We start from the raw sequence: 22,648 nt of genomic DNA on the forward strand, positions 1-22,648 counted from the left end.
GGCCATGCTTCCACGTCGATGGGCAAACCAAATATTCGCGGCCCCAAGATCATGCTCTGCATTTGGTGGGACCAGTTCGGCGTCGTGTACTGTGAGGTGTTAAAACGGAGTGAAACAATCACAGGTGCTCGTTATCGAACGCAATTAATGCGTTTGAGCAGAGCATTAAGACAGGCCGCAATACAGGGAGGGGCACGATAGTGATTTTGCAGCACGACAACGCTCGACCCCACGTTGCAAGAGGGGTCAAAACGTTCTTGGAAACGTTAAAATGCAAGTCCTACCCCACCCGCCGTATTCTCCAGACATTGCTCCATCTATCACCTATTTAGATCAGTGGCGCATGGCCTGGCTGACCAACACTTCCGATCTCATGAAGTCACAAATTGGATCGATTCGTGGATCGCGTCAAATAATTTTTTCGACGCGGGATTCGTACACTGCCCGAAAGATGAACGCACATTGGAAGCGTGTATTTGTCACGCCATACTGGCGTATCACCGGGCGTGATGGTATGGGGTGCCATTGGTTACACGTCTCGGTCACGTCTTATTCGCATTGACGGCGCTTTGAACAGTGGTCGTTCATTTCAGATGTTACGACCAGTGGCTCTACCCTTCATTCGATCCCTGCAAAACCTACATTTCAGCAGGATAATGCACCACAGCATGTTGCAGGTCCTGTACTGGCCTTTCTGGATACAGAAAATGCTAGACTGCTGCCCTGGGCAGCACATTCTCCAGAACTCTCACCAATTGAAAACGTCCGGTCAGTGGTGGCCGAGCAACTGCCTCGTCACAATACGCCAGTCACTACTCTTGATGAACTGTGGTATCGTGTTGAAGCTGCATGGGCAGCTGTACCTGTACACGCCATCCGAGCTCTGTTTGACTCAATGCCGAGGCGTATCAAGGCCGTTATTACGGCCAGAGGTGGTTGTTCTGGGTACTGATTTCTCAGGCTCTATGCACCCAAATTGCGTGTAAATGTAATCTCGTGTCAGTTCTAGTATAATTAATTTGTCCAATGAATACCCGTGTATCATCTGCATTTCTTCTTGGTGTAGCAATTTTAATGGCCAGTAGTGTGTTATTCTCTGAAAGCTTCGCAATAGGGACACTTCTGTCCCGTCAAAGCCGTGCATTATCATAAATCTGTACGAAGTTGTTGATGAATATGACCAGTTCTGACTTCAAATGTTTCATAATATTTCATTGCGGACTGTCACTTTGCAATAGGTTTCCGCTAAACACATTTGTACTAGACATCGGAGTGTTTTTAATTACATTTGAAATGAGGTATGTTTGTGACTTTGTGTATAAATGAATGTATCCGAGGCGTGTTGAGACCTCCCCAGGGATGTTGGTAGTGCAGAAAGCCGTAACGGACTCGGGTTACCTCCGTCATGTCACACCACACGCTCCCACTTTTCGTTGCCGGGAGTTGCAGTTTTGCCTCGACAGTGCGAGGAAAGTTGTCGTCGCTACTTAATCGCCGTTTTGTCCGTTGCTTTCAGTCGAAGCGAGCACATGCGTTGGTACAGCAACGGTTCAGAACAAGTGATTTTTGTGTGGTAGTCGCGTGTCGCTGAGAGATTGGTTAAGTGCAGCTGTCAGTCATTTGTCTCCATTCCTTTGGATTATAATACTAAAGTTCCCTAGAAAAACGCGGTGTATCTGTCAACAATTTGGTCGTAGGTGAAGTGTGCAGTGCGTGTCGTTCTTATATAAGCTGGATTAAGATTTCAGCCCTGCATAGTGATCTTCCAACAAATGTCGTTGGATTCTCGTTAATGAATTGCTACATACTGTGCTGCGTAGGCATTTTATAGTTACGTCAACGACAGACTATAGTGGAATATTGGCGTTGTTATCGTAGCGTGTTAGCATGTTCATAGATGAGTATGGATTGTTTCTGTGACAGCAAAGAGGGCAAGTGCTGAACTGGTCAGATAACAAGCCCAGTTCCGTTTAGACTTGCGGCTGGTTTCTAAGATTAAGATATCGCCAGCGAGCGTATAGCAAGAACTGTGCCATCCCTTGTTGAAAATATTCTAGCAGTAGGCGCGAGTTGCGTCACTGAGCTTGTTTCGAAATTTTACGGACTACTGTCTAAAAATTTCGTTGATTCATCACATAGGAAGGTGACGTGACGCAGTCATTCGCGTGGTAAAACTGCGATTTGTTAGTTTTCGGCCCCTTGGTTACGGGACAGATTGCCCGAACGTGAAGTATACGTAGTTTTGCTGAGAGATTTGTGCTGGAGGTGTGCGCAAGTTGATGGTCGAAGCAGAGGGGACGGGATAAGAAGCACAGTGGTTTCTCAGAGCAGGTAGCCTTCCCCCCCTCTTGGGCTCGGTACAGGGTGTCCGTAAAGTGCAGCTGCTCTGGCCGGGGCCACCGAACTTCCAGCGCGACAGATTCACGTTGTGCGTAGCGGATGTTTATGCCCTTACCGAACGTTACCAGGGACTTCGTTGGCTCCTAAGTTTTCGAATTTGGCAAATGTTAAACGCGAGCGCTGCTGAATAAACAAGACTGGCCGAATCTCCAAATTCTGAGAGAACGTCACGTGATATTTGTCCTCCCTTAGAACGTCAACGACACTTTGTTGAAGCGGTTTTGGTAAACGGCAAGGAAATAATGTACTGACTGGACGAAACCTGTTGGTTAGTGTTCGTGGGTTCCTCTAGACATTTGAAAGGCGTGGAGAGCTGAAGTGGCGGGGACGTTTATAGTTCAGATTATGGAGACGGGATAAGAAGCAATGTTGCCACAATGCTTTGAACTAAAAATCTCGACCCTATCGCTGTAGTACACCTGTAATTCCCATTGAAATCTCCAGTTCGTTACCAAACCATTAACGTCGGAGCTCGCCTAAACTACGTTGCATACGTCACCAACTAAATAGTATACTAGGTTGTTTGTTTGTCTGAAGACGTTATTTGGGGACATGTACGGAAGCCAAACGGCAAGTCAATTTGTGAGGATAGATTGGGGTTAGAAGAGAATCTGTACTAAATATCCTTCGTGGGCGGATGTCGCGGTAGTACTTAATATATATTCGATTAGCCCTTTAGCAGAACTCATAAAATCTCTAATTCTTACCGCGTAAGTTCTTCCACTTCTCCCACATTCGTTCACATGGTCTCATCACTGCTTTGCAGCTGTTAAGTTTGTCTGCTGTTAGCTGTTACGTTTACACTGTTTCTACTTTGTCATTTAGTGTCTCCATAAACAATGCTGGTTGTCTTTAGAGTTTCAAAATGTCAGTAAAGATTTGGTTCGTCAGTCGTCGGCTATTCTAGCCAAATGTCCGAAGAACGACATCCTGCGTTTGCGCCCTGTGTGTATTATGTTCTGTACGTATTGATATTCCTTTTTTAGGTCGCGAGCTTCTGTCAAAGTATGCGTCTAACCAGTGTTATTTCTGTTTGTTTTGGTTTACGCGACCTTCCTGCACTAGTTAGTGTTACACACCATACATATCTTCGGAGCTCACTGTTTTTTTTTTTTTTCTCCCACGCTAAAGCCTTCTTTAATGTTTCTGGTGTTGCGGAATGCAGTGTTCGTCAATTGCTCCGTTCTTTACACTGTACTACCACTTGTGTATGCGTAATCACTCATTTAAATATTTGAATCAAGTGAGTTGAGTGTTTTGTGGTAAATTTTTAGCGCTTGTTATAAATTGTGCTTAGGATAAGGAGTTTGCAGACTGCACTATTTATACCTTCGGGGGAATAGTTCGGTGCGCTAACTTTACGTTAAATAGTAAGTTCGATGCTGTGTTGCACCGGCAAGACGGCTGCTAAGCTTCCTGCGCGGTGCGGCGCGGAGCCGGAGGTTCGCGGCATTGTCCCGAGCAGGGTACAGACAGTTTCGCGCAATTTCGCCGCTGCCGAGCAGTCTCGCAGTTCGTTGCCAGGCAGGGGCAGTGTCCGCTCGGAATCCGTCCGTTCTGGCCGCGCCGCGGGAGGGAGAGCACTGTCCGTAACGGCCGGAAAGCCCCAAGGTCGCGCCTCCGTAGTGGGGGGAGTGGCGCATGCGCAGTCGGGCGGAAAGCGAGGGGTGGGGGCCGGCACGCCCTCGGAGGGGAGCACGCGGCCACAGATTTCTGCGGGTGGGCGAGATTGTAAAGCAGTTTCGGCACCAGATCCGTTGGGAAGTGGAGTTGCAACAGCGCCGGGCCTTTTCAAAGGATGTTCCACTGCGTCTTCGTTGCCCTCCTGGTCCCCACGGGGTTCCCCCACCCCCGATTTCATCCCCGCGAGTTGGTTCGCCGGGGCAGACTCACTGCGGAAGCGAGTGCTGACGAAGCGCGCAGCTGCTGCGCTCTCGCGGCCGCGTACGGTGAGCGTGGAACGCTGGGCGTCGGCCACGTTGCCACAGCATCGCGCCGGCGAACGACCGAAGCGCACGCGCTCCGAGCCCACAGCCTGCGCCCGCCAAGGTCACTCGGCCGCCGGCAGCGCGTTGCGGCCCTGCGCCATTTCGGGCCTTTGTGCGAAGTGCGGCTCTCCGGTGTTGGCTAGCAGCCGAGTGGTGCAGCGTGGTGGGCACGCCGGGCGCTTCGGGGATTGCAGTGGCGAGCCGGCGTCCGCCGGCAGGGAGAGGCGGCCTTTGTGGCGCGAAGTCCGGAGGCTGCGCAAGGCTTTGGAGGCTCTCGACATCGGGGCCGACGGAACGCGCACAGGTCTGTCTCCAGCGCAGTATTTGATTGCTCTGTTGTTGATAAATACTATTGAAACTCTCGCAAGACACACGCTGGCCGAAGTGCACCCACGTGACCCTCCACCTTGCATTTTTCGTCACTTACGTACGATGCTGTTGCTTGGAGGATGGTGTACTGCTGCTCTCCACGCTACTGTATCCTGTGCAAGACCCTTCCTCTCAGAGTAACTACTGCAACCTCCATCTATTGGCACCGGCATACTTGATTCCATCTCTTGGCCTCCCTCTTCACCCCTCTCCCACACTTCGTCCATTACTACATTTACGTCCCAGGATGCGTCCTATCAACTGATCCATTTTTTAGTCAATTTATGGCAATTTTTTGCTCAATTCTGGTAAGTACTTTGCTCATTACATGATCTCCCCATCTAATCTTTAGTGTTTTGTAGCACCAGGTTTCAGAAGCGTGTCCTTACTGCTTATCGTCCATGTCTTACACTTAAACCCGTATCCGATGTTAACAAATGTCTCGTCAGAAACCCGTTTCTTGCCATTTCTTTCTATATATGCATGATATACGTAAAGTTGCTAATCGGAGGCTATGCTAATTATCGAACGTACGTTTCCTGAATTTTCCTAGCAGTTCTAGTTAGTCCGTTGAAAGAAGCGGAAACAGCAAACATTAGGCTACACACGCATGTTACCACAACCATTATGTGCCGTTCACATTAGTTGATGTCGCCGGTTAACAAAAGTATCACCTTTCAACCTGACGTTGACCATGGGGTACATGCAATAAGGGCTGGTAGTGGTTTAGTCGGCCGGGTATTTTGTGACGATATGAAGACGTCGGCGGAAGAAAGACTAACCCCCCACGAGCGTATTCCGTGATATTACACGTTATCTGATAGGATTCAGAAGCAATATCTTAAATTCAACAAAAGAAATTACATAGACTTACTTGTGTAGCTGTAGGTTGTAACAGCCTGTAGTGCGTTCGAAGACTTAACTGTTATCACAAAAATCTCTTCTCAATTCAGTTAGAACGGTCTTCCGTCGACCCGTTCATGTAAGACGTCAGTTTAAAGGAAGGAAAATGTACTTATCAATGTCGTAGCACTGTTAGAGTACGCTTCGAAGACAGATCACACGTAGTGGACAAGTCTCGGTATTTTGATGTATGTTACGTACATATATATGTTAGCGTAACAATCCTTTTGCCCGCGGCCCTTCTGTTTCGTTGTGCTCTTGACAAATCGTTAACGTTGAACGTAGCCAGTCTGGTGTTAGTATGCGGTAGCCAAACAGTCGATCTAAAGTCTAGTTGTGGCAAAAATTTTGCCTTTTTTTTTTTTTTTTCGGAATGTCGAGATTTCAGAGGCGCTTGTGGAATCGTGTTAGCTTGCCGTCGGTCATCCTGCAAACTTTTACCAACATTGCACACAACGGAAACGACGGCTGCACAGTTACGTGCACTTTCACCCAGACGTTCATTGCCATAGAGCCACGTGTTATTAGGAAAGTTCCCCTCTTCCTTTAGCTGTGCCATTCTCTGCGACTAGTAGTATCAGTCGAATGATTTTCTTTCGTACTCCATTTAATGACCATATGGCCTAAATTAGTAATGTAGCACGTCTTCATAATTTTGTTCTGGATTGTTTTAAGATTTACATTGATTTCATGTGGCTCATTTCTCGCGGCGACAAACAGAAAAGGCTAAACTGTGTTGAATATTAACTTAAATTGTGAACATGTGTTATTGTACTCTACTCTTTCCTCTCATTATAAAGCAGATAGAATCTGTTGGGGTTATTTGAGTGTGATGCCATAATTCGGGTGTAAAGAACATGTTGCATAATTCTTAACCTAATGTGGGCATATGCTCAAATTCTACATTTCACAGGAGGCTATAATATGGCGTTGACTTGTTGGCCAGTGTTGTGATACAGTAGCTAAACTCAAATGTGTGTACATTACACAAGTTTTAAACCAAATTTTAATAAAATCAGTACTATCACTAATTCGATTGTAAATTGAAGTTTATGCATGTGGAGTAATTGTAGGTTCTTCCTGATGTTGTTGCCTTAAGTCTGAAAACTTGTTCAATGCAGCTCTCCACCATGTGCAAGCCTCTTCACCTCCCAGTAATTATTGCAGCCTACATCCTTCCGAATCTGTTCAGTGTATTCATCTCCTAGTCTCCTTCTGATTCTTAGCCTTGGAACGTGTCCTATCAACTGATCCCTTCTTCTAGTCAAGTTGTGCCACAAATTTCTTCTTCCCAGTTTTATTCAGTACCTCCTCATTAGTTGTGTGATCTACCCATCTAATCTTCAGTATTCTTCTGTAGCACCACATTTCAAAAGCTTCTATTGTGTTATCTAAACTTCCATACATGGCTACACCTTACACAAATACTTTCAGGAAAGACTTTCTGACACTTGAATCTATACTCGATGTTAACAAATTTCTTTTCCTCAGAAACATTTTCCTTGCCATTGCCAGTCTACATTTTATATCCTCTACTTCGACCATCATCAGTCACTTTGCTGCCCAAGTAACAAAACTCATAAACTGCTACAGTGTCTCATTTCCTAAATCTAATTCTCTCAGAATCACCTGATTTTATTCAGCTACGTTCTATTATCCTCATTTTGCTTTTGTTGATGGTCATCTTTTATCCCCCTTCCAAGACACTGTCCATTCCATTCAACTGTTCTTCAGAGTCCTTTGCTGCCTATGACAGAATTAAAATGTCATTGGCAAACCTCAGTTTTCCTGTAGGCAGTATCTGTGATTCATAGTGATACATGCTTTTACAACCTTACATTAATCTTTGAGCCACTCCCACTTAGCCATTTTCCAATTCCTGTCACTCATTTGTGAGACTCTTGTATTCTTTTCTGCCTGCTTCATTTACTGAATTTTATATTTTCTCCTTTTATTAATTAAATTGCCTCATGTTTTACCCAAGGATTTCTGCTGGCCCTCGTCTTTTTATGTAATTCTTCCTCTGCTGCCTTCACTATTTCATCTCTCAAAGCTACCCATCTTTCCTTCACTGCAGTCTTTTCACCTGTTTTTGTCAGTTGTTCCCTAATGCTTGCACTGAAACTATCTACGGCCTCTAGTTCTTTGTTTCCCGGTCCCATCCCTTTGACACAGAAGAAACTGCAGAAAGGTAGAATTTAATCTACAGTTCATAGCCAATAAACTGTGGCTAGAGTCCACATCTGCCATGGAAATGTGCTGCAGTTTAAAATCTGTGTCCTAAATCTCTCTTAACATTATATAATCTCTCAAACCCCCCAGGTCTCTCCCATCTATATAACCTTCTTTCATGATTCTCAAACAGTGTGTTAGCTATGATTTTATTTTCCTTCTCTTACTTTCCCTACTATTGAATCCCAGTACTTCATGACTACTAAATTTTCATCTTCCTTAACTATTCGAATACTTACTTTCATCTCATCATACGTTTCTTAAATCCATTCATCTGCAGAACTAGTTGGCATTATAAACTTGCACTACTGTGATAGGTGTGGGCCTCTTGTCTGTTGTGGCTACGGTAATGCGTTCACTAAGCTGTTCATAATGGCTTACCCACATTCTTATTTTTTATTAATTATTACAGCCCCTCCTGTTACACCTATCTGATTTTGTATTTATAATCCTGTATTCCGCTGACCAGAAGTCATGTTCCTCCTGCGACTGAACTTCACTACTGCCCACTGTATCTGACTTAAACCTGTCCATTTCCCTTTTTAAATTTTACCTACCTGTCCAATTCAGAGACCTGACATTCCACGCACTGATCGATAGATGCCAGTTTTGTTTCTCCTGATAACGTTGTCCTGAGTAGGCCGCACCTGGAGATCCAAATGGGAGGACTTCTTTACCTCAGGAATATTTTACCTGAGAGGTAAATATACAGTAAAGCTGCATGCCCTTGCTTTAAGCTGTTCGCATTATCTCCACAGCAAAGCTGTTTTGGTTAGTGTTACAAGGCCAGATCAGTCAATCATCCAGACTGTTGCCCCCTGCAACTATTGAAAAGTCTGCTGCCCCTCTTCCAGAACCGCATGTTTGTCTGGCCCTTCAACCGATACCCATCCATTGTGGGTGCACTTATGGTACAGTTAACTGCATCACTGGGGCACACAACTCTCTCCACAAACAGCAAGGTTCATGGTTCATTAGGGAAATTGTAGGGTATGGTGAGAAATGTTCCCTGTTTTACTTTCTAAAGCATGCCACATATATTGCGAAAGACATACTGCAAATATGACTCAAGTTATCTTGAGAAGATCAGATAAGTGAAAAGGGAATATCATCTTATGCTGTTCTAAAAATTGCAATATTCCATACGAAACACAGTCATCACTAGACCCAGGGACGGAAGTGATGAAACTGAAGACAAACAAAAAACCTTCATTGTGCTACAAGAATTGACTCAAATTCAGAAATAATAATAATAATAATAATAATAATAATAATAATAATAATAACAGATAAAACACCACCACATAACAAACCTGACATCATACTCACCAATAAAAAGAAGAAATTAACACAACTAATTGAAATATCCATACCCAACACAACAAATATACAGAAGAAAACAGAAGAAAAAATTAAAAAATACATCCAACTGGCTGAGGAAGTCAAGGACATGTGGCATCAGGATAAAGTTGACATTATCCCAATTATACTATCAACTACAGGAGTCATACCTCACAATATTCACCAGTACATCAATGCAATACAGCTACATCCAAATATATATATATATATATATATATATATATATATATATATATATATATACAACTACAAAAATCTGTAATTATTGATACATGTTCAATTACCCGAAAGTTCCTAAATGCAATATAACATATACCATACAGTTACAAGGAAGTCACGCTTGACCGAGGTCCGCGTCACGTTCCATTTTTAACCAGACTTAAGTCTGAGAAAAAAAAAAGTCAATAATAATATTGACTACAATGCATTGACAAAATGACAGTGGTAAGATAGTGCAAGAGTACCGGGGACAAATAACAGCATAAGATGTACACAAGTGAAACCATATTCAATGTAGTTTCTATCCATAAGCAAAGGGAATGGTCATTGGTACATTTCGTGTAGATGGATGGTGCAGAATGGATTGATTTAGAGCAAATAATTGAAGTGTTTCTTGCACCTGATTTAATGAGATACTACTTGAATGGTGTGTAGTAGATTTTTTGGTCATGTAATTAACATTGTTCCTTGTTGAGCTCCTTAGAAACTTAGATATATACTTCCATTGGTTTCATGGACCTGCACTTACATATGATTGGGGTGATTGTAGCATAAGAAAACATTAAAGCATGTTTTACTTGAATATTACAGTGTATACCAACATTACTACAAAAAGGGGAAAATTGGGTGCAGTTGAACTCGTGGTTATTGTAAGAAAGAGGCATTATACTTGAGGAAAATGCAGTAGGAAAAATTCTAAAATATCGCATTGCTAATATATGACGAACTGACAGGAAAATTATATTGTGGTTAAAAGCCATTAAGCTTAAAACTTGGTTCTTTATACTCAAATTACTCCAATTGACCCTATTGTAAGTAATGCCATGGATTAATAAAGACCCTTACATGACAACTGTCAGGTTTCAGAAACATAGTTCATTGAAAAGGAAAGTGAAACGAAACATGTTTCAGTTGTGCAAAGAAATTTGGCCTTCGTTGTAGGTCAGCTAAAAATCCTTAATGTTTGTGCACACAGCTGCTGTAGACTTTCCTTGAATGTTGTTCACATTTTTAATTTTTTATACTAATCAAACTGAATGTACAGTATTCACACAGGTAAGGAAACTTTAATCTTGGTTGTTTAAATAAGAAAGTACATACGTAATATGCTGGTGGATGTTTTCTGAATCTGGTGCTGTGTGCAGCTCAATTTCTCATGGGATGCCATTTTCAAACTGTATTTACAAAGGCCACTCTTGAGCCTCATTATCAGAAATGTTTACTTTTGTGAACATGTAGCGTGTGATATTGTGATGAATAACAAGGATTGTTGAACAGATTTGTTGGAAAACTTTCTAACTTGTTTTGAACATACTACAGCACACTTTCACCAGTAAATGATACAGATTTTATTACTCATGCATCAGTTAAACTCTGTAGCTTTGACCTTTAATGCAATCTTGACTTGTCAAGCATTTAAAATTCCTGTCCGTTCCATTGAAACACTCTATCGTGTTAACACAGAGCATTAATACTTACATTGACCTTGCACTAGAAACATCGTGGAGAAGAAAATTTAGAGTTGTTATAATAAGCCAGTGGAAAACCCTTAAAATTTCAATTAGCTTTTGCCACTACCCATTGTAAAAGATATTTGCTGTAAATTAGCCGTGACAGCAAATAGCTAGAAACATACGCTTAGGCAGCACCATTAAGTAACGACCTCTGCCGTTCCAGCTGTGTCACTATAATTTCCTATTCTCTTCATTGTTTGAACAGCCAGTAGTAAATGGAAAGTTGTGCATGAAATTTGCAAGTATGTTGCTTTGTAGAATTGATGGTAAGGCCACACTAACTCGCCCTTCTCATCTGTTTTGCAGTTGAACATCACCTGTCTGGTAACCGGTGGCGAAATGCAGTGGTGCGCGAAGATTTCCCTCGTGCGAGAGACGAACAGCGCCGTGAACAGGAGCTGGCAGAAGAAATGCGGCGGCGTCAGGCTATGGAACAGTGAGTGATTACATGTATACAGTGTTGACTGTGTGTGAAATTTGACAGCAGTTTCTAGGTGAAAACTGCTGCGGTAACACAATTGTAATTTTTCCTTTGTTTTCACAAATGTTTCGGGCCCAGTGTCTCGTGAAGTTAGGTTGACATATTTCAGAGTGCAGGATGATTCAAAAAGAATACCACAACTTTAAAAATGTGTATTTAATGAAAGAAACATAATATAACCTTCTGTTATACATCATTACAAAGAGTATTTAAAAAGGTTTTTTCTTTTTTTTCACTCAAAAACAAGTTCAGAGATGTTCAATATGGCCCCCCTCCAGACACTCGAGCAATATCAACCCGATACTCCAACTCGTTCCACACTCTCTGTAGCATATCAGGCGTAACAGTTTGGATAGCTGCTGTTATGTCTCGTTTCAAATCATCAATGGTGGCTGGGAGAGGTGGCCGAAACACCATATCCTTAACATACCCCTATAAGAAAAAATCGCAGGGGGTAAGATCAGGGCTTCTTGGAGGCCAGTGGTGAAGTGCTCTGTCACGGGCTGCCTTGTTCTCCCTTTTCCCTTTGCACAAACACCCGTTCTCTGTAAACTGTTTATACCAACGTTTAATACACCACCTATCAGGAGGTTTAACACCCTACTTCGTTTGAAATGCACGCTGAACAACTGTCGTCGATTCACTTCTGCCGTACTCAATAACACAAAAAGCTTTCTGTTGAGCGGTCGCCATCTTAGCATCAGCTGACGCCTAGTCAACAGCGCCTCAAGCGAACAAATGTACAACTAAATGAAACTTTATAGCTCCCTTAATTCGTCGACAGATAGTGCTTAGCTCTGCCTTTTGTCGTTGCAGAGTTTTAAATTCCTAAAGTTGTGGTATTCTTTTTGAATCACCCTGTATATAAAGTGGTGACAAGTTAGGCAAAGTAATAAATTTAGAGAGTGGTGCTGTTGAAATATATCTGGGTACTTCTTTTCGTATTAGAGAGAGCTTCTGTGGAAAAGTCGTCAGGTGCGAAACTGCGTGGGGAAAGGTAGCAGTTCATACTGGGTGGTTATAATTAAACTGTAGCTGGTTAAGGAGGTAGCGGTGTGCTGTAATTATTATATGGCAGTGACACTTGTCAGATGGGCTTGTGCATCAATGTGCAACTGATCTACGCTGTCAAATTTCAGCCACGAGGCACAGGTGTGGTGCCTACAGCATTTTGTAAACATCTCTGGTGCTCGTATTGAGCAAATTGTGTAAGTGGCTGTTAATAATAAAATAGACATTATACATTTCTCATTTGCTTGAAGTTTGCTGACCCTGTCCTGATCCTAATTATTACAAATGGAAACATTCCTGTATCTTCTTGCATTCAGTGCCAGATTTGTACCTGATGGCCAAAATTGGAAGTAGTTTTTTTCTTCAGCATAAATCTTAAGTTCCACTGCTGTATGATAATTACAGCCTGCACTGGGCCTGTGTGAATAGCTGCACTTCAATTATAACCACTTAGTATTGTAATTTGTTGGGCGGTCTTGAAAATAGATTTGTGATAGGAAGTGAAAGCTAAGGATGAGCCTTCGGTGATGTCGCCATTGTGGACACAACCATCGATAGTACAGTTCTGCTATGTCTTCAGACTAATTGACGAAGTGGCCTAGGTCTCTCTCTCTCTCTCTCTCTCTCTCTCTCTCTCTCTCTCTCTCTCTCTCTCTCTCTCTCTCTTTCGAGTAAGGGTTGTAAAACGGATTTGATTGTGTTTAACATAGTTTTTTCTGAATTCTTCACGTCATTGGCTAGGTGGTCAAAGGTGGCTAAAGTTACATATTTGGACTTCGCATCCCCCACACAACCCCGAAATTTTGATTATGGCGACACTGATCTGTAGAGCAACCCAAGGTCCAGGTTAGTCTGGAAGGTGACAATTTGATTGAGAGTTAACAAATCCAATAAATGTGAAAGCAGAAAATCTGGTTGTGATGACCTGACTGGTAAGCGATCTTGATATTGACGTCCGCACCTTATAGAAAAATGAAATTCATTGTATAGAATCACTTGTTACTCCTGGCAAATAAGTCTCTTTCAAATTAAAATGTAAAATGACCTCCATTTATTTCAGTATTCCAAAAATTTTGTAATTTATTCACTCCTATGAATAAAAATATCTGTTGGGCTGGGGGTAGTTAATTTCATAATTGGCAAAGCTAGCAAATGTAAATTAAAGAAAAATGTGTGTTCAGTCTTTCAGAATGAATTAAATCATCCTATATACCATATGTGACAGCACAGTGGCTGTTAGATGATATCCCATGTTGCTGAGCAGGTGCCCTTCTAGCTTGCATTTTCGTGGATCTGAAATGCTATGTTGATGGGTTTTAGTGTGTAGATTTGCAACAAAATATGCCCCTGTTGTGTAGCACCACATGACACATTTGTTGTACAGGACTGCTGAAGAATGTGACACATGATAAGTAACTGAATTCACTTATTTGTGGACATGCTTCCTAACAAAGTGAACCTTTCAATTTTTTAGGGAAGAGTACGACGCACGTGTTGCCGCAGAGCTTGCGGAGCGGATGGAGCGGGAGGAGGCAGCAAAGCGAGCTGCCCTGGAGACGCAAGACCAGCATGTCGCTTGGCGGCTACAGGTCAGTAATCGGTAAACTACTTCGGAGGTTTACTTCCGTGAAAATTCATTGAAGTTCTAATTAGCTACAGTCTTCATAAAATCCAGCAAATCTATATACACACACAAATGTCAGACAAACTTGAAAAACGGGTTTGGCTGTGTAGTCGTCAATAAAATTGGGGTAGCTTGCATAGGTATGTAAAGAATCTCAAACTTTTGTGCATAGTAGTGCATAACCATGAAGCTCCCATGTGATGAGTGTTTTAGGAAAGATTTTAAAAATGTTAATATCAACAGTGTGTTACTGAAACCTATGAAAAATTGTGTACTAAATTTAATCAATTCTCTTCAGCCCTCTTGGTTGGAGGATTATGCTATCTTCTGTGAGGTAATTAAAAATGTATTGCCATGCATGGATACGCTCTGCAAGTGTCAGTCCACTTCACGCTTATATTTAATTTCTTCACTTTACCGCTATAAATGTAATGTGCAGTCCATCAGCACCTGCACGAAAAAGGTTGCTAATAAATTTGATTCTTTTTTGCTTTTAGAGGAAAGATCACTTGGATTGATAAATGATTTTTGTATGTTGATAAATGTGGCATTGGAGTTAAATTGCAAAATATTGATGTTCCTGCTATGAGATTCATGAGAAACTGCAGTTTTTTGGCAATAAGACACAAACGGTTTTAAAGGTTGTGAAAATTATTGGGAGTGATTAAGATTGTTTACTGTAGTGTACATGGTGATAAGTTAACCATCAAACCACCTTCAATGCAGCAAAATGGGGTCCTTCAGCAGCTGCTTAACTGGATTTGCAATGTGCAGAGGTGCGCTACCTTGATGCCATTTTGACCAGTGATGTTACTTCTGCAGTATTTTGAAAGTTTCTTTAATCACCTTGTACTTAGACATAAGTATATTACACGCATGGTTAAGGTGAATTCTTTGCTGTTGACTAGCTGTGAAATGGTGAATCAATTAAGGTTAAATGTGGTGATATTTACCCATGTTGAAACAATTAACTTCTAAAGTTTAGTTGGAGAGTGATTAACCCTTAGCAAATTTAGCTTTGGCTTTGAGATACTGAATTAAGCAAATTTTCCAAGCATGTACTATAGGGAAAGTATCATGATCATCTCGTTCTATCGAGACTGCCCTGGTGGTGGTGGTGGTGGTGGTGGTGGTGGTGGTGGTGGTGGTGGTGGTTTCTTCTTCTTCTCCCTTACTAGTAAACCTTATCTGGTAGTGCACTTGTCTGCTGAAACAGCATAAATTGTTTTTGTGCCTCATGCCTAGCTTAAGTTTGTCTCTGCACTTCCTTTTTGCACGCCAGTTAAGCCCGCTCTTGCATTGCCAAGGGAGTGAGTGAGTCAAGCGTGCTACAGCATTGTGCCAGCATGTAATTTAAGTGTTCTCGACTCTCTTAGTCAGAGCTGATATGTTGTTGGTTACAAAGATTTTTTCCTTTATGGTACTATTACTTCTATTTTGGTGTGTAGTAAAGGTCAGTCATGTTGACTTTGCATACATAGATGTGGGTCCTAGTAGATAACAACTTCGAAGTATGTGCACATAGATGTATTGGATCTTGTCATTGTGGTTGGTTAAAAACAAATTGCTTGCTGTAGGTTTAGTGTATTTAGATATATTGCTAACTATTTACCTTTTCCATACTGCTGAAACGAATGATGCAAAAGTGCAACTAGAATTACAGAGGGAATGGCAAGTCTCTTGTCTAGCTATTCACTTACTTAGTGCATCTGCGACAGGGACTGAAGACTGTCTTAGTTGATTTAGTTTCTTAGCCTCCCAGTTTTAGTATAGATGACTTCCCTGTTTCTTTTTAGGAAGATGCTGTTTCAATAGAAAGGTTTGTTTGGCCTACCAGTCAGTGTGTAGTAGGCTATTCAGCCTCGTTTTCGCAACTGGGATGTGGCCTATGTGCCAGCATGTGCAGCCGAGGGCAACAGTGGCTCACGCATGTGCAGGACACCTGCAGTAGGGCAGTGTGGCAGGTAGCCTCCACTGCAGGGAGCTGATGGGCTCTCAGAGCATGTGGGTCCTGTCATTCACTGTTGGAACTGTCAGGTGTATACTGTGCACTGCAGTAAAAAAATGTGCTTGAAATCAGTCTGAAATGCACTGTATCTGAATTGTTTGAATTTCTTGGGATAACCGGTGTACAGATTTTATATTTTCTATTCCTGTTTATTTACTTGTGTGGCTCACATGCAGTTTAAAATGCAGGTATAACATATGATAAAACAAAGATGCAGTAACTTTCCGAATGAGAAAGTGCTGGTATGTTCACACACACACACACACACACACACACACACACACACACACACTCTCTCTCTTTAGCAACTCGAGGCTGCTTCATCAAGAAACAGGGAAGGAGAGGGAAAGACAAAAGGATGTGGGTTTCAAGGGAGAGTATAAGGAGTCCTTTCAACCCTGGGAGTGGATAGACTTGCCTTGGAGGGGGGGGGAGACAGGTATAACCACGCACGCATATATCCATCTGCGCAGGCAGACATGTGTAAATGCAAAGAGGTTGGGCAGAGATGTTAGTCGAGGTGGAAGTACAGAGCCAAGGATGTTGTTGAATGACGGGGAAGGTTCGAGGGGCGGCAACTTGAAATTAGCGGAGGTTGAGACCTGGTGGGTAATGGGAAGAGAGAATATATGGAAGGGCAAGTTCCCATCTCCAGAGTTCTGATAGGTTGGTGTCAGTGGGAAGTATCCACATAACTCAGTGTAACACTGCCGAGATGTGCTGGCCGTGCACCAAGGCATGTTTAGCCACAGGGTGATCCTCATCCCCCTAAGGTAAGTCTTTCCACTCCCGGGATTGGAATGACTCCTCACCCTCTCCCTTAAAACCTGCATCCTTTCGTCTTTTCCCTCTCCTTTCCCGTTTCCTGATGAAGCAACCTTGGGTTTTAAAAGCTTGCATATTTGTGTGTTTTTTATAGTGTCTATAAACATACCAGCACTTTCTCGTTTGGTAAGTTATAGCATCTTTGTTTTTATATATTTTTCCCATGTGGAATTTTTCCCACGTGGAATGATTCCCTCTGGTATATAACATTAGTAATACTAAATATAACAAGAATATGAAAATACAAAACTGTCAATATCTAAGTTCTTAATTCATATAAGTACCGTATCATCAGCTTTCGTGGGGTAACTCCTGTTCCCCTGGTAGGAACACAAGGGGCATTCATCTGTAATATGCTAGATAGTCTGGTTCGGAGCCTGTCACAAACTGGAGATTCTGTAGCACCCTGTTTGTAAAGTCTCCGTGCATCGTCAGTGTCTGGTGCGAGCTCTGTTCGATGAACCACTAACACTTCTCACAGATTTTGTATAAGCTGATAATTCTGGTTGCACAGGCTTCTCACCCTGGTATTACTGACATCTAGCTGATCTGCTTGGTGTAACAGTGTGTGTCTTGAACTGAATCTTTAGTCATACTGGTTCTCCTGTAGCTTGAGGTATTCCCTAAGCAAGGCCTTACTTCTCCAGATTGCGGGTGGATACGTGTTGTTCAGCAGTGCGGCGCCAGTAAATCGCTGTTTGTAGGATTGCCCCAGTTACTATCTGTATAGTGTGGTCCAGTCAGTTGTTGATAAAGTTGGTGTGGCAGCTGTTTAGCCACACCGGGGCAAAATACTCTGCTGCTGAGAAGACTGGCGCAATTAACGATGTGTGCAAGGTATCACCTGAAGCTCCCCTCATCATTCCACACAACTTTTGAATAATATTAAGAGAATTATCTTGGCAGCAGTATTTTTATGATGTTCTCTATATAAAAGGGTGTGGTGAAGTATGACACAAAAGTACTTCATGGTAAAGTGTTTTTCCGCTAGGAATTTATTTCCTGTAATTAATGTAGAAATTAAATGTAGTTTGAAATATTTTTATTCCCTCAGTTTCAAGATACATTGAATCAAAATATTCAATAGGCAAATAAAAGAAAACTTGGCCTGTCGTCTGCTCACTGCTTTCCTCAAAAAGTGACAAGTTGTTTATAACTAAAAACACCATCATTCTCATATTGATTTTCATTTTTTTGAAATTGTTAACAAATCGTGTTTGTAATTGGTTGGGAATTGTTCCACTATTTTGACATTGCAAAATAGTCTGTTAGAGGGTGAAAACTAAAGTTGAAATTTTTTTTCATGTTAATTTGTCAGTTTTCAGAGGGTACGAGCACCAGATAAAGAAAAGTTATGTAGATGCAGGTAGATCAGCTGCTTTCTGGTTTTAACTGTGAATGAATTCTCCAGAATTAAATTTGTTTCTTATGTGACATTGCAAGTTTGTAGTAGTTTCTCCTGTTTTTAATCTTACAAATCAAATGGAGCATTGTATCTCATTGATGCTGCACTTAACACTTGCAGACTAGGGATGATGTGTTTCTGTAATAAAACCACCATATAGACCAAATGGGGGAAAGCGTTCTACATTGCGTGTACGTGGGTACCACCTAATGGGGCCATGCCACAGAACAGGTAACTGTCTCAGCAGTGCCGTACAAATTATCATCACACGTTTGTTGCTCATGTCTGTCGCCATTGTTATTAAAATGGCGCTCGTCGTATTTTCCACTTTGTTACAATGGTATATTTCAAAGCAGTGCAGATTTCATGAACAAAAGTTACTTGTTCTTTAGAGTTGTTTAAAAATGAAAAACATCAGCACTATTTGTATGGCTAATTGATTTTCAATTCCTTACACGGTTATCAGTAAAAAATAAAAAAAAACTGCTATAACTGAGACCAAACAAGTAACGAAAAATGTGTTTAGAACGAAAATGCTGGTATTGGTTTTCACTGGTTGGTTTTTCTCATCCCTAACACAATAGTAGTATCACAAAATTGCTACCCACTCAAAATCTTTTTAAGTTGCTTGTGTAGCAAATAAGCACTAATTTTTCTGTTCCCCTTTCAATTGTATCATAATAGATGTTAGGTGCACGTGTGCATGGTAGTCTCAAAATTGATGATTTACATTCTTCAGTCTTGCATAGTTCTCAGTGCCTCATTCATATTGTACAATTAGGTTATAAAATTTTTCTTGGCATTACTGCACCACAGTGAAGTGGTGGTTACCAGTTTGCGCATACAGCAGTGTGGTGTGTGCTTTAGGAGAGGGAGAAGCAGCGCCTGGGCCCGCCGCAATCCCCCACACCGCCCTTGCAGCTGCTGCAGCCCGTTCTGGATCCGGACCCAAACTGCGTGGGCCTGCCACCCCCACCTGATGACCTCTCTGCCCGGATGAGGTGAGGCTGCTCTGTGTGGGGTGGGTTTTTAACGACTTCCATATTGCCAAATGGAAATGCAGCATTTTAAATGTTCCTGTAATTTATTAGTCAAAGATAACTTTAATTATTCACATTATTGGTTTCAGCACTTGGTTACCACCTTCAGATTCGATTAATTTGACAGTTTTAGCAAGGTATATAACACTTCCAGTTAGCAATCATACTGTCACAGTCTGATAAAAATAAGTGAAATATTCTATTAACAAAGGTTAACTGGGATTATTACGTATAGATGAAGCTGTTAGTAAATAAATCACATCTGAATATGGGAGTCATGTGCTGACACTGGTAATGCAAATGTTGCAACTTTTAAGCAAACTTGGATGTTACTCATATTACATATGAAATATGTGGCTGTGTAACGTTTGTTTCCTCCATTGGGGTTCCCTGTTGTAGTGGACTTTTACAGTTCACTTTCGTACCTGAACCAAGATTTAAAGGGTAAGTTATTGCAAGTGACTGTATGGTGGCCAGTGAAAAGAATATTGTTCATGGAGTAGGTGACTTGGGGGGTAAGGAGTGGGTGGCTGTGTTCACACAAGGTTTATATGCTCCAGGAAAACCCAGAAATGTTTTTATCCAGGAGAAAACGAGGGAAAAACCCAGGATTTTTAAAATTCCAGGCATTTTTCATTGTTTTAGTCTAAAGTTAAATTTTTATTATGACTGGTAAGAACTAATAGTCTAACAAAGAATTTTACTGTATCCTGCTACTACAGAATAATACTGCAGCAATAAAATGTAAATGAGAGAATAAACCAAAAGCAAAATGTGTCAAAAGGCTTTAGGATGAAGATTGGACTACTTCGTAATGGCAAACGGCTTCAGAAACGGCAAGTGTGGCTGCAGTAGTAGCAAGAAGCATTCGTGCTTCACACAAAAAATTTTCTGGCACACCCAAGCTAGAGATTCGCGCATCTGCAGAGCAGTTGGGTTATAGTGACGGAGGGGTGGGGGCATCGTGGAATTCGCTGTTTCCTCTTGTACAATTCACATGTCCAATGAAAAAGAAATGGCTGAAATATTACTGTTTTCTGATTTTTTTTATTTCCATGCTTGTGGCAGTCAATCATTAATCAACTTGCACAACAACAAAGTTGCTTTTGTCGGTTTGCTAAATAAACACGGCTTTTATTAATCTTCCCTAGAGATGAAGTCAATTTACTAGAAACAGTGCTTAACTATTGCCTAGTTTCAACTGTTCACTGAATTTAAAGTGCACATTTTAATCTTGTGGCTTGCATGGCATTGTCATAATAAAGAACCAAATTTGAGACAATACGGTACTGGTACTTATTAAAAACAATTGCATCCTGAAGAGTGCTGTTTGTTGTTGTTGTTGTTGTTGTTGTTGTTGTTGTTGTTGTCTTCAGTCCTCTGACTGGTTTGATGCAGCTCTCCATGCTACTCTATCCTGTGCAAGCTTCCTCATCTCCCGGTACTTACTGCAACCTACATCCTTCTGAATCTGCTTAGTGTATTCATCTGTGTCTCCCTCTACAATTTTTACCCCCCACACTGCCCTGAAATGCTAAATTTGTGATCCCTTGATGCCTCAGAACATCTCCTACCAACCGGTCCCTTCTTCTAGTCAAGTTGTGCCACAAACTCTTCCTCTCCCCAATACTATTCAATACCTCCTCATTAGTTACCTGATCTACCCACCTAATCTTCAGCATTCTACCGTAGCACCACATTTGGAAAGCTTCTATTCTCTTCCTGTCCAAACTATTTATTGTCCATGTTTCACTTCCATACATGGCTACACTCCATACAAATACTTTCAGAAATGACTTCCTGACACTTAAATCTATACTCGATGTTAACAAATTTCTCTTCTTCAGAAACGCTTTCCTTGCCATTGCCAGTCTACATTTTATATCCTCTCTACTTCAACCATCATCTGTTATTATGCTCCCCAAATAGCAAAACTCTTACTACTTTGTGTCTCGTTTCCTAATCTAATTCCCTCAGCATCGCCCGACTTAATTCGACTACATTCCATTATCCTCATTTTGCTTTTGTGGATGTTCATTTTATATCCTCCTTTCAAGACACTGTCCATTCCGTTCAACTGCTCTTCAAAGTCCTTTGCTGTCTCTGACAGAATTACAATGTCATCGGTGAACCTCAAACTTTTAATTTCTCCATGGATTTTAATACCTACTCTGAATTTTTCTTTTGTTTCCTTCACTGCTTGCTCAGTATACAGATTGAATAACATCGAGAGAGATTACAACCCTGTCTCACTGCTTCCCTTTCATGCCCCTCGACTCTTACAACTGCCATCTGGTTTCTGTACAAATTGTAAATAGCCTTTCGCTCCCTGTATTTTATTCCTGCCACCTTTAGAATTTGAAAGAGAGTATTACAGTCAACATTGTCAAAAGCTTTCTCTAAGTCTACAAATGCTAGGAATGTAGGTTTGCCTTTCCTTAATCTTTCTTCTAAGATAGGTCGTAGGGTCAGTATTGCCTCACGTGTTCCAACATTTCTACGGAAACAAAACTGATCTTCCTCGAGGATGGCTTCTACCAGTTTTTTCCATTCGTCTGTAAAGAATTCACGTTAGTATTTTGCAGCTGTGGCTTATTAAACTGATAGTTAGATAATTTTCACATCTGTCAACACCTGCTTTATTTGGGATTGGAATTATTATATTCTTCTTGAAGTCTAAGGGTACTTCGCCTGTCTCATACATCTTGCTCACCAGATGGTAGTTTTGTCAGGACTGGCTCTCCCGAGGCCGTCAGTATTTCTAATGGAATGTTGTCTACTCCGGGGGCCTTGTTTCGACTCGGGTCTCAGTGCTCTGTCACTCTCTTCACACAGTATCATATCTCCCATTTCATCTTCATCTTCATCTACATTCTCTTCCATTTCCATAATATTGTCCTCAAGAACATCGCTCTTGTATAGACTCTCTATATCCTCCTTCCACCTTTCTGCTTTCCCTTCTTTGCTGAGAACTGGGTTTCCATCTGAGCTCTTGATGTTCATGCAAGTGGTTCTCTTTCCTCCAAAGGTCTCTTTAATTTTCCTGTAGGCAGTATCTATCTTACCCCTAGTTAGATAAGCCTCTACATCCTTACATTTGTCCTCTAGCCATCCCTGCTTAGCCATTTTGCACTTCCTGTCGATCTCATTTTTGAGACGTTTATATTCCTTTTTGCCTGCTTCATTTACTGCATTTTTATATTTTCTCCTTTCATCAATTAAATTCAATATTTCTTCTGTTACCCAAGGATTTCTACTAGTCCTTGT

The 22,648-nt window shown here is 41.6% G+C and overlaps 1 protein-coding gene across 4 annotated transcripts in view; it reads left to right on the forward strand.

The window, feature by feature from the left end:
- The window catches only part of LOC126108780 (coiled-coil domain-containing protein 50), a 145,568-nt gene that overhangs the window by 105,624 nt on the left and 17,296 nt on the right, over window positions 1-22,648 (forward strand). For 2 of the 4 annotated variants that reach the window (XM_049914128.1, XM_049914129.1), the window contains exons 1-4: window positions 3,765-4,692; window positions 11,294-11,423; window positions 13,954-14,068; window positions 19,209-19,342. In XM_049914128.1, the coding sequence (XP_049770085.1) occupies window positions 3,780-4,692; window positions 11,294-11,423; window positions 13,954-14,068; window positions 19,209-19,342 (1,292 nt within the window). In that variant the 5' untranslated portion in view covers window positions 3,765-3,779. Of the gene's footprint in view, window positions 1-3,764; window positions 4,693-11,293; window positions 11,424-13,953; window positions 14,069-19,208; window positions 19,343-22,648 lie in introns of those variants that run through there. The other 2 variants (XM_049914131.1, XM_049914130.1) reach the window with 1 other exon arrangement.

The sequence above is a fragment of the Schistocerca cancellata genome, chromosome 11 (assembly GCF_023864275.1).
Source record: "Schistocerca cancellata isolate TAMUIC-IGC-003103 chromosome 11, iqSchCanc2.1, whole genome shotgun sequence".
Lineage (NCBI taxonomy): Eukaryota > Metazoa > Arthropoda > Insecta > Orthoptera > Acrididae > Schistocerca > Schistocerca cancellata.